Source organism: Rhinolophus hipposideros (assembly GCF_964194185.1).
Source record: "Rhinolophus hipposideros genome assembly, chromosome: 10".
Taxonomy (NCBI): domain Eukaryota; kingdom Metazoa; phylum Chordata; class Mammalia; order Chiroptera; family Rhinolophidae; genus Rhinolophus; species Rhinolophus hipposideros.
This window is the reverse complement of record NC_138056.1, coordinates 56,429,385-56,442,253: the sequence shown is the minus strand read 5'-3', so window position 1 is coordinate 56,442,253 and position 12,869 is coordinate 56,429,385. Positions and strand designations below refer to the sequence as shown.

General features: G+C 39.8%; 1 protein-coding gene across 6 annotated transcripts in view; it reads left to right on the top strand.

The window, feature by feature from the left end:
• DLG2 (discs large MAGUK scaffold protein 2) overlaps positions 1–12,869 on the top strand; it is a 1,856,054-nt gene that overhangs the window by 925,571 nt on the left and 917,614 nt on the right. For 5 of the 6 annotated variants that reach the window (XM_081064693.1, XM_081064694.1, XM_081064709.1 and 2 more), the window contains one exon: positions 9,407–9,568. In XM_081064693.1, the coding sequence (XP_080920819.1) occupies positions 9,407–9,568 (162 nt within the window). The remainder of the gene's footprint in view (positions 1–9,406; positions 9,569–12,869) is intronic. The other variant, XM_081064706.1, reaches the window with a different exon arrangement.

The following is a 12,869-nucleotide window of genomic DNA, read 5'->3' as shown; positions in this document are numbered from 1 at the left end:
AGCTACTGTGTGCCAGAAATACAGAGTCTCATTCAATGCTTATATTTCTATGAGGTACATCCTGTAGTTCCCAGCTTTTAGCTCCACTCAACTGATGCTCAGACATATCTAGCAACTTGACAAATATCTTCCACCTAGTAAGTGGCATAAGCAAGGTTTGAACCCATGTCTAATACCAGTATTTATGCACATTCCACTGCATTGGGCTATTTCTTGGAATCAGCTGGATATACTGGTATGAAACCCAGCTTTGCCATTTGTTTAACACTTTGGAGACTATTATCCTGTTTTGTTTTGTTTTGTTTTTCATTTGGAAATCAGAGTGACAATACTCTTTTTACAACTCTTGAGAAAATCACTTGAGACCATGATTCTGAAAGTGCTTTCTAAATTGTAAATAGCACTCTGAATGTGTGGCATCTTAGACAAATTCGTTTTAGAATTGCAGACCCATGATTTTCCCAGATTGTAGGTCTGTGGACCCATTCTGACTTGTTGAGAGAGCTTACAGAATGTCTAATGATACAATTACCTCTTCTGTGTGATCCTGGCCTCCCCTAGGTCTTGGGCGTAGCTCAAGTTTTAGAAGAGAAAGTGCATTTTCTACCATGCTACATTTCCAGCATTTTCAGTTAACAGGTGGAGGGCAGCACTGAGCTAGAGTAAGTCCCTTCATGATTATTTAAATCACCAGTTCTTTAAAAAGGATCTTAAGATCCATTAAATATTCATGAAATCGTCGTTCTTGGCAGCTCCTCCATTGTAGGTAATTACAGAGGGTTTAAAATATCTGAGTTGCTTGGTAGCACACAAAGCTCTGTCAGCTGCAAGAACACAGCTGATTTGTAATTTAATTAACATCCTGATTTGTCCTGTTCTTTGTAGCAAAAAGCAGGAAAGTGTTTCTTTTCATTTGTGAGTTTTGTTTGAAAAAAATTCAAAGGGAGTACCTGGGAGGGCTATTTATCTATCAAATCAGTCCTGTTACTTACATCCTGCTCCAATCCTCAAAATATTCTTTCAGATGCCCTCTGGGCCAGCTCTATTGCTGATTGTGAATCTTGTTTTAGAAGGGTAACTTCACTTGGGGAGATCTGTGTGCCATCAGTGATCAGTGAGCTTCCACCTACTTTTATTAGCTCTTCCAGTAATGGGTTTTGAGGACAGATTTGGCTACCGATGACATTCATTCCGTGAACACTGACGGAGTACCTGCTATATAGCAGGCACCAGAGGGCAGCAGTGAGCCACGCTGGCAGCTTGCCTGACCCTGTGGCGGGTTCAGTTCAATGGGAGAGGCAAACGTTAAGAGAGTAATCCCAGAAATAAATGTAAAATAAAAATGGGATGAGCTTTATGAAAAATAAGGCCATGATGCCCTGAATTCCCGTGAGACAGGGAGTGGTGTGGTAGGGGGAGGAGAACCCACTGATCTGAGAAGCCAGGAGGTCTCCTTGAGGAAGAAGTAAAGGTGAAAATGATGTGTGGCATGTCTCGTCCTTTGTCTTCCCATTTTCCTCCTATCTAACACTCCTGCCAGCCAGATTTGCAACATACCAGTGACTGTTCTAGAATAATGGATTAGGGTAGTGGCCAGAAAGGATGACAGGGGAAAGAGAACCTTGCTCCAGCCAAAATATCATTCAGAGAATTTATTTCAAATCAAAGAAACAAATATAATACTGATCTGATGAGTGGCATCAGCCATTCTTAACCTTCTCTTTTCTTTTTTTCTTTTACCTGTATTTTCCATTCAGAGAGGAAGACAGTGAGTTGGAGAGAGGATGCAATCGGAATAGTAACCAAGATGTGGCAGAGATCACAGCAGATAGGCTAACATATCATGGAAAAAGGAAGGAGCTGGAAAGAGAGCTGGCTGGCTACATACTGCACAAGCCTCCAGTAAATAAAATTCCTAAAAATAAATGTCAAAGTGTTTAAACAACATATATTCTTCAAAATAAGATGGTCCCTGGGAGGGCCTGGGTGTGATTACCCTACTATGGAAGTTAACCTTATAGTCTGGGGAGGAAAGAAAAACCCTTCATTTTCATGTGGTTCATTTTTCTAGACTGCATTCTTCCCTCTGTTTTCTGATCTGCAGTCGCTTCTTCCTTAGGAAGCATTATTCTTTGCAAGCCTATTATTTATTTAACTTTCTTACAGACTTCATTCTTCCCCTAAAAGATGTGCTTCTGCCTAAGCACATTTCTAAAACTAAGAGGCTTCCTTCCAGCAGCAGCATTCAGTCAGCCGGGCCTCTTGGACACACAGTACTTGGTCTGTATTGTGGCCTAACCTCTGTGCGGGAGACAAAGTAAATCATAAGAGTTCCTGCCCTCAAAGAATTTAAGTCACAGAGGGGGAGATAAGACTGTGCTTAGAGAATGCCATTTTGTCAATAGAATTAACAGACGCAGGGGACTAAGGTTTTGAGCAGTTCCAAAATGTTAGGCTTTGTGTAAGAAATCATAAACATTCTTTAATTGTGTACCAGCTTCATAACGTTTCTTTAGGTCTTCAATGAGATAACTTCTGTAACATTTTTAGAGAAGGGTTCATGGAAAGTGTTCATTAACTGTTGGTATTCTAATATTACTTACTTTTCAAGAGCACACAGACATGTTCTGGCTCTCCCTGAGTTTGATCTCTCTCTCTCTCTCTCTCTCTCTCTCTCTCTCTCTCTCTCTCTCTCTCTCTCTCTCATTAGACCAGTGCCAACTTCTGCTGCAAGGGGGAAGCAGAGCATTTTTTATGCATAAACAGAGATAGACCCAGATTTTATTTGTTAGGCCTTGAAAGTTTGTGACTTCTCCCTCAGCTATCATACACAAGCTAGTGGTGCCAGAGCAACACCATCTTCTAAACTGTGCAGGAGATCCTCCCTCCACTGAGGGATCAGACGCATGGAGCCTCCTGCCTTGGAATCGTGGGTAACTCAGCATGGTTCTGACTCACACAGGCACCCACAGAATGTGTGAGCAGAATCTGGTCAGACTTCCCAGCTTTTGTCCATCCACAGGGGGTTGTCGGGTAAAAGAAGAGTATGACAATGATTGCATGCAGATTTAGCGGGGAGGGCTTTTTGATCAGGTATGCCATATTATGGCTCAGATTATTTCAGCTGACTTCAGTGGTCACATGTCTTGATCTTTTACTACTTGTCAGTCATCCATGGGGCAGTGGAGATTCAGAGATGTAGAGGATTCCATCTCTGCTCGTGAGGCATTTGTAGGAGAGATAGGCACACAGACAGGTCATTGCAGGATAGAGTTGTTACTCCATGACAGAAATCTGTGCAGAATACTATGGGAGTGTAAAGGATGGACGTCCTTTCAACCTTAACAGTCAGCAAATGCTTCCCAGAGGAGATGACACCCTATAATTAAGGACCTAGAATAGTTTGCCTGATGAAGGAGTCTGGAATGGAAGGGTTAAACTTCAGAAGGAGGAAGGGGATAAAACTCCAGCAGCGAGGAATAAAATGAGCCAAGACAGGGGGACATGAATTGTGTATTAATCTTCCCTGTCTTGAGCACTTCTTCTGTCTCAGTCCTATTAGAGCTGGGAGAGAAAATATAATCTGTTTATAAAAGTTCTTTTGTTCTAGAGTACCCGGCAGTGGACTGAGTTGAGGAGAGGAAAGAGGTAGGCGCAGATTTCAAAACAGAGATGTTCCTCAAATGGCCCTCCTTTTACAGGCAATACCGTCCTGAAATGTGCCAAGAATGGCATCAGTACCTACTAGACAAGCCCTGGAATGAGAGATGACTCAGAATTGCCCAGCTCTAATGAGCTGATTCTGAAGTCAGGATGTGACCTCTGTGGAGTCGTTTAATCTCCCTTGTTAGATGACTGTTCAGAATTTCCTAAGAATTGTATTTCCTGAAGATAAAGTTGGTCTCTTAAGATCTTTGAGTCCTAACTAGTTTGGAAGAACATTTAAGTGTTTTAGCTGTAGAGTCGGACTAACATGTGTTTGAATCCTGGTTTGACACTCAGCAGATAAGATAGTTGGGCATCTACCTAGCCAAGCCTCAGACAAGGAGAATAATAACACCTATCTTTCGGGTATGATGATGCATTATAAAGCATTTTGCATAGTTCCTGGCACATTAAGTGTCACTACTATTATTATTGGTTTTGATATTGGCATTAGTGTGAGGATTAATATTTCTGTTAATATTAGCATTAATGTTAATATTACTATTAGGTTAGTATTACAAATCAGAAAATCATTTTTGCTCCAGCCAAAGTTGAATCCAGGCGGGGAGTCAACTATGCCATATCAGGGTGATTTGTTTGGAGGCTTACATTTGAGTTAAATATGGTACTTCTCACCAGTTCTTGTCATCGCTTGCTTAGTCACCACTAGTAGAAAACTAGAAGGAAAAACAAAAAAAAGAAGGAGGGGTCTACCTGGTTGGCATCAGGTAGAGTATTGTTTCAGTTTCTTAAATGGGGCCCTGTCATCTACAATAGATAGCTGTCTGCCTGTCAGCCTTGTCTCCTGCCATGCTCTACCTCACATTCCAGGCTCCATCCAGAACTTACATTAGGTTCACCTGAAGCATGGATATTAGTGTGAGCATGATTTATGGAGGGCAGTTCCCAACAGAAATCCTTAAGGCAGGAAGGTGAGCACCAAGGAGTTCCGTAAGAATGCAGGTTTAGGTAGAGTCTAGCTTCAGGTTAGACTGAGTGCTCTGAGTGTAATTTGCATGACAGGGTATGTTTCACTCTGAGGTGTGGGAGTTGGGAGTACCAATGTCACTCCCAATCACATTGAGGTGAGGAGGCTTTACTCCCCCAAGGGCAAGCTTCCTGAGAAGTTAGCAGATGTGGGCCTAGGGTGTGTGAAAGGGATTTCCATAGATTCGGGTAAGGGAACAATAATATCCGCTACAATCCATTTCGAGATCTCACTGTTCCCTTAAAACACCATCCGCTCTTATCACTTATCTCCTCTACACATATTGTTGCCTTTGCTTAGAATATCTCTTACCTTTTTATTATCATCCTAGATTCTGGTTTAGCCTGGGAAGCCTTAGATAGAGTTAGTGATGACCCATTTTTGCTCCCACAGAACTCAGTTTGTACTTATAGTCATTATCATTGTACATTGTGACTTGGCTGCACGTATGTATGACTCACTTAATAACTTATGGTTGTTTTGAGGACAAGAAACAGTTCTTATTCAGTTTCTAGTCTAAGCATATATTACTGAAAGGAATGATGAGGAGAGAGATACAATATTTAAGGATCTGGTGCTTTTTAAGATTGTGTCAAGCAAATGATGTGGTTGATTTTTTCTTGAACCTGAGTTCCTAATGTTTTACAATGAAACAGGTTGTACTTAGCGTCAAAATACCTTTGTAGCTTAAGCAACTGATACCCATTTCATTCACTTGTTCAGTTGTCATTTATAACTTTATTCAAAAAGTACTTATTGAGCATATGTGCTAGGCGTTTGGCTAAGGACTGGAGATATGAGGATAAACAAGGCCTTGCATGGCCCTAGTCCTCACAAATCTTATAGTTCAGTATAACACCAAACCTAAAATACACAACCATACCGCATACTAAAATTTGTGATTGGGGGATTGAGGGAGTTGTGGGAACACAAAATTACAAACTTGCAGTTCACAAAAGCTTCCCAGAAAATGGATGTGAAAGTTGAGGATTAAAAGATCAATGAATATTAAAATCAACAATTTTTACTAATAAAATATTAATTGATGGGTTTTACAGTCTTGTTTTAGGACTTATCGGTCTTTGAAATGGGTCTTAAATTTATGAAAATAATTAATTTAAAATAAGTTGTGACACTACATAAGTTCAACTAAGTTTATTATCTGTGTTCTGATAGTTATTTATCCAAACAAGTGAGTGAGGTGTATATTTTTATGGATGAGATCTTTCTCCAAACCAGCTGAATTGTATTATAGGAATCCTTGTAGAGCCTCAGTAATCATTTTAACTGCAAAATTGTAGGTTGGTGTCTTTGGATCTTTATGTTCAGACTTCTATGAGTGGCATGAATATGGCTTTACTCACACATAAGTTAAATTTTAAAAAGCTTAAAAGGTTCCTCAAAAAACTGAAAATACCATCTGATCCAGCAATTCTACTCCTGGGTATGTACCCAAAAGAATTTAAAGCAGAGCTCCAAAAGGATATTTGTACAGCCATGCTCACAGAAGCATTTTTCACAATAGCCAAGAACTAAAAGCAACCAAACTGCCCATCTACAAATGAATGAATAAACAAAATGTTGTACAGTGGTACCTCAGTTTTCGGATGTCTCCATTGACGAACATTTCGGGTTAACGAATGCCGTACATTTTATGTATCTATGGTGTCATTAGATAGTAAAATTCATGCTAAATCTGCAGTTTTAGGGGTTAATTTTAAAGGTCTGGAACGGATTCATCCATTTTGCATTACTTTCTATGGAGAAACTGCACCTCGGTTTTTGAACATTTCAGAACTCAAATGGTCTTCCAGAACAGATTACGTTGGAAAACTGAGGTACTGCTGTATATACATACAAGTGAATATCATTCAGCCTTTAAAAAGAAGAAAATTCTAACACTGTTACAACATGGATGAAGCACAAGGACATTATGCTAAGTGAAATAAGCCAGTAATAAAAAGATAAATACTTATGATTCCGCTGATATAAGTAGTCAAATTCGTAGGTAGTAGACTGGTGGTTGCCAGGGGCTGTGGGAGGGGAAAATGGGGAGTGTTTGTTTAATGGGTATATAGTTTCAGTTTTGCAAGATGCAAATCTTCTGGAGATTGGTTACATACCAATGTGAATATACTTAATATTACTGAACTGTACACTTAAAATGGTTAAGATGGTAAATTTTATATGTGTATATTACCACAATTTTTTTTAAAGCTTTAAAAAATTGAAGTAATGACTTGTTTGTATTTATAACACAGTCCTGTGATGAGAATGGTGAGAGAAAAGAGTTCAGAAGTAATGGGGGCTCAGCTCCTGTAATGGTGTTGGGGGTTGGCTTATGGCAGGGTAAGGAAGCTTGAGCTCTGCCTGTGAGCAATGGGAGCCACTAACAAGTTTAAAGACAGGACTTTGTCAGGGTGTGATTCAAAAAGCCTCCAGGTGCAGTGGAGAGGATGGAGGGGAGAGGGGTAACCTTAGCGGCAGTCTTGCCAGTCCAGAGGATGTTGCGTGGCCCGGCTGAGAGCTGAAGAGAATCTGAATGTGGGTAGATTAGTGGGCAGGTTAGTGGTGGTGGCGGGGGATGAGGATGGAATAGACTCCAGAATTATTTAGGATATAAATTAGGCAGACTCAGTCATTTATTAAATTGGCAGATGGTAGGGGGATGTGAAAGAAAGGATGGAGTCTGACTGACTCCTACTTTTCTGGCTTGGGTGACTGCATAGATGGTAGTGCCTTCCTGAGATAGAATTGAAGAGGGGGAGAGATGTGGAGGGCAGATGGGCTGAAAGCCAGAAACACTAAAATGGGCATATGTATTACATTATTCCACTCCCAATGGACACATAACTGATCAAGAATGAATGTTAAACTCGAGCCATGTTTCTTAGGCAGCTTACCTTTCCAAATTATTCATAAGGTTAAGAAAACAGAAGTATGTTATTTTGCAGTTCACAGAAATGTTCTAACGTCATTTTGTGGTATGTTCTCAATGAAATGTTTTCTACCAAGCTGTTGACTGAGTTATCAAACTTGAGTTTCATCTTCTCAAGAGAGTTGAGGAGGGGTTGATGATAATAGAAAGGATTCAGATTTAAGTTACCTGGACAGTGTCCCACCTCTTATGCCCACTAGTTAGGTGATCCTGGACTAGTTTCTTAACCTCTCTGAGTGTTAGTTTTCTCCTAAGTAAAATGGAACATCATGGATAAGAAAGATTACAATGGACAAAATAAATTAGAGTCCTTTGCAAATTGTAGTCAAGATGTCGTTAACTGTAATTTTTGTTTTGAAATTAATATTAAGCTTAGCAACTGGCAACCATAGCAGAGAAATCCTCTCTGAAAAATACAAGTAATGATAATCAACTTATGAAAAAGAGTAGACAACAGATTGAATTGCCACCGCTGGGTAGTTCTTCTTGTTACTGTCAGATTATGAGTCAGATGTTGAAAAAATTATATTTTTCACCCTAAAAATGAAAGAAACAGGCATGATTTTGTAAGAAGATATGTTAGTAATCTGACGTGAAAAAAAATAACTGCTGGTGATAACAATAATGGAATATAGGGATGATGTTAAACATCATGGTTAAGCTTGAGGTGGTGTTATGACGATGTTTGGACTCCTATCACTCATACCCCTGTACCATTCACAGGGAACAAAGGCAAAGCAAGGCTAACTAACATTTTACTAGCTGAGTTGTGAATGGTTCATAGAATTGTTAGGTGAAGTGATCAGTGGCACTTAATGTGATTGACACCATCTTGCAGCCATCTTAAGAAGCAAGCTGACTACAAGTTAAACCCAGGAGGGGTGGGCCTGTGTCTGCTGAAAAGAGTATTCTTGCATATACAAGTGGTCCCGTTAAGTTATTTACTGGTTTGGATTAAACAGCCCTTAAGCACAAGCCACATGGTTACAAGGCACCTGTGTGAGCCTGGTGCCACTCGGGGGGCCACTTGGTTCTATATAACAAGCCCCATGCTTTTTGGGTGAGGAAAGCTATTATCTTGCTGCTGCCCAAGTCTGTCTGTGAGTTCTGTTTGTAAGTTTTCTTTAAAAAACTCGATGTAATTCAGAAGTCGTCAGCCTCTTTCTTAGGTCTTTTGGCCCCAGGGAATTTTTTCAACATTAATGTTCTGTTTTCTTTCCTAGGTCCAATAGCCTTGAAACAATTGGAAGGAAAGGAAAAGTACTGATACAAGTATAAATGAAGTAATGCAAGACAGAAAGATAGGAAGCCCAGGCCAAGGCTAGATAGAGACTGATCCCAGGACCAGGGCTGTACTCCTTCCGCTTCCTCGTGCTGATCCTTTTCTTTCTCTGCCCGCTTCCTTGGGTCTGTTTGGAAGTCACAAAGGATGGCCTTTGTCAGAGGCTGCTGTTACTGTTACAGACATGTAGAAGGAAGATGATAAAGGAAAGAGGAAAAGGGATCATTCGTTGTCACCCTTCTGTCACTTATAAGCAGAGATAGTACTTTGTCAGGCAAAAATAAGTCATCAGCGTTGGTCGATATTGATGGTTGGTTTGCTTGCACTTGACCTGGTTTATGGTGACCACCAAAAGAGTCTGCAGAAAAGCCTATTGGGTAAGGTCAACAATAGGTACACACTGGCTCCTGTAAATGAAGTTACAAATGAGGTTCAGAACTGTACCCTTCGCAACCACTAATACTTGTTTTTTCTTTCTTGTCTTTTCTCCTAGAAGTATCGATACCAAGATGAGGACGCCCCACATGATCATTCCTTACCTCGACTAACCCATGAAGTAAGAGGCCCTGAACTCGTGCATGTATCAGAAAAGAACCTATCTCAAATAGAAAATGTCCACGGATACGTCTTGCAGTCTCACATCTCTCCTCTGAAGGTCAGTTTGATTTCTCTTAGAACTGGCGGCGGTGGTTGGTCTGTGTGGTTAAGGGGGATGTTTGCCTGCCTGATGAAGTGAGGCTCTTTTAAAACACTACAGTGGTCCATGGTGGCCAAAGGATTTTTCTGTGGTTTAGAGGCTTACCTGGAATTCCTGACACAGGGCAGTAGTTCTAGCAGTTGTTTGAGTATCTGGCAAGTCCATTTCGGTGCTGAGAATGGGCTAAGGAAAGAGCCAAGGCTGAAAAATTGAAAGAGAGAATAAAAACCACATGTTTTAAAAGCCCAGGAGTACATCAAGGTTTTGTTCAAATGTTCTCTCTCCATCTCTATTCCTGGACCCAGATAAAATAATGGAAGTAAATAAAACATGGTAACACCTAGTGATTGCCTTACCGTGTCAACTAAAAGGGAAAATATGTGAGTTAGGTCATCAACACTCCTATTTTATATTTTATACTGTATTCCTTTCTACGTGGTGTCATACTCTTCCAATGCTTTCTACCTTTTTTCCTTACTTGTAAACAATTTCTTGATAATCAGTATTTTGACAAGAAGGGGCAATTGAATGAGAGTGAGGATTTTCTGTGCTCCTTGCTTGCAAATTCCTCTGCTGTTTTCTTTCCTGATGCTAAGGGATTTTGTGCTTTGGGTAATAGCTTATAAATGTTAATTAACGTTAAAGAAAAATTGAACTAGAGTCAATGATGTAATAGAGGAGAATTGAAATAAAAAAAAAAAATGAAACTACCAAATAACCTGTTATTGCTGAAAAAAGGTTGTTGCTTTTTTTTTGTTGTTAGCCAGGACGTTCGCTTCAACAGCACTTCCATATGGCTGTTTTACAATGAAAAATGTAGCCATAATGCTGGCCCTGATGCTTTTTGGGACCTTATTATACTTTCTAAAATATCAAAGTAAGGCTATTATGCTTAATATAATTCTAAAATTTGATACATTTTAAATAACCTGGAATTCTAACAATCTATTTTCAAATAAACTAGCTCTGGTTACCACCAATTAATTAAAATGTTAGGCTAATTGCAAAATTCCAGTAAATATTGTATAATATGTAAAAATATGTAAATATTACGCTTCTGGAATTCATTGTTCAATTCTTCCCTAGAGTCTCTTAGGAAATCATTGAATGACTGATATAAATAGGTATGTTTAATCTGGAGAAGAAAAGGTTACGGGGATTTATTTACCTTCTCACACCTCAAGGGCTGTCGTATGAGAAACACAATATTGGTGTCACTTAGAGGGCAGAAATAGAACCACTGTGCATAAGTAACGAGACTGTATATTTGTGATCATTATAAGATCAGAACTCCTGACAGTTAGAGCTACCCCCAAAACACAGGAGTTCCCTGTCTGGATGATGACCTGGCTGTGGAATTGTGAAAGGATTTCCTTCAGCAAGAGGGTGCATGAAATTGTGCTTAAGGTCTAGCCTAACTCTAGGAAGCAGTGGTTTTATTCTGTGGTCAGCTGAACGCCTTCCTTTTTTAAGGACCCTTTTATCTTTGCAAGCAAATGTTCACCCATACTCTTTTCTGTGTGCTGACCTGTATAAATTGAGAAAGGGCAGAGCTGGGAGACTGGATTGCATTGAGCATACTTCAATTTCAGTTTTTTGGTTTTTTTCTTTCTAACTCGTTGAAAGAATCCCTATAAGGACCTCGATGGAGCCTCCTTTCCTTTTTTCCCTCCCAACTTGTCTTTCTCCCCTTCCTGGCACTTCCCTAGAGCAGAACTCCTAAAGGCTGCAAATTACGTGGGATAATTGAGGCTAATCTAAAGCTAGCCTGCTTACAGTAAAAAAAAAAAAAAGAACCAAAAATAAAAGCATAATAGGATCTTCATTTTGTAAAATTAAGTCTTCAACATATAAATGACTATATAACTATCTGAACATCTATAGTTTGTGTGTAATGATACTATGTGTTGTACTTAATGCCTTATGTGAAACACGTATACTAGAATTGAGGGAAAATGTTGCTTTTTCTGAAGATTAGATCTCAGATATAAAGGATTCTTTCCTATTTTCCCTTTATCCTTTGCTTACCAGTAATCTCAGAGTTAAGTGTCTTTAACTTCGGTGGTTTTCCTTAGCTTACATTTTGTTTCTTTGTTTTCTTTTATTTCTTATCATGTTCTTTAAAAATAAATATTGTGGTTTTTTTTTATGGTTTTCCTGTAGAGATGTTTTTATTGAAAGCAGTTCACATCAATTTTTAAAGTAGCCACCTAAGAATTAATAAACCCCTGATATGAAACAGGAAGGTTAGAATAGATTTTCTTTCATTTTTGGAACCACCATCTCAGGGGTGTAGCCCCCAAGATATTCTGAAGAGGATCGAAAAGTGAGTTCACCCAGGACTCTAAACCCTGGCTGTGAGGTCGCTATTCCGGGGCCAGGACGCACTAGCAGTGTTGGTTATGCTGAACAAGATTTTTGCTAGATTGCCTTAATGGGGAGATTGTGTACCTTTCTTCTACCAGCAATAGTGATAGGGGTAATAGTGATAGGGGTATACACGCACAATTTCTCCAGGAAAAAAAATACAACATTCTGATGTGTAGACTTTGCCAATTTCATGGTGTAAATATCCCCACCATGGCTGATTTCAGGTTATCAACCTGAAGGTCCTGAAAGTATTTGGAACACAGGGCTCACGAGGCTCGCACATGCCTGCACAGGTTGGCTCCAGCACAGGTACTTTTTCATACCAACAGGACACATTTCCTAATCAAGTTTTTAAGGCAGTTATTATATGGTCACAGTTCAAGTGTTTGGAAAACTTGCCATGATTACAAATCTAATGTGTTATTTTTCTCATGAAGGAATCCTGTTAAAGTCAGAGAAATGCTAAGAAGGTACAAATTCGCAGGTAGACCTGGCACATTTTCAACCTCTTTGCTTCTTTGATCTGTGTGGTGCCCTTGGGTCAAGCACTAAAAGGGAGAAAAGCGAGAAGGCAAAGAACACAATCAGATTCTGCCCCCGGTGAATCCTACCTAGGAGACGTTGTCGCTCTCTAGCATACATTAGGAATTTACACACGCATGCCTAAACAGCCTGTGAGATGGCTGGATAGCAGTTTAAACGTTGCACTGAACAACAAACGAACCTCTGAAACGTTAGCTGAGTACTCTCAGTGCTGCAGGTTTGACAATCGTTTCTACCGCGTTATCACTTGAAGCCTCTCTAAGATTCATCTACCTTTGGTGCACACCCACTGCCTGGCTGATAGATGAGCTTGCTTCGCTTGTTTTCATTAGAGTGGCTTGGCCAG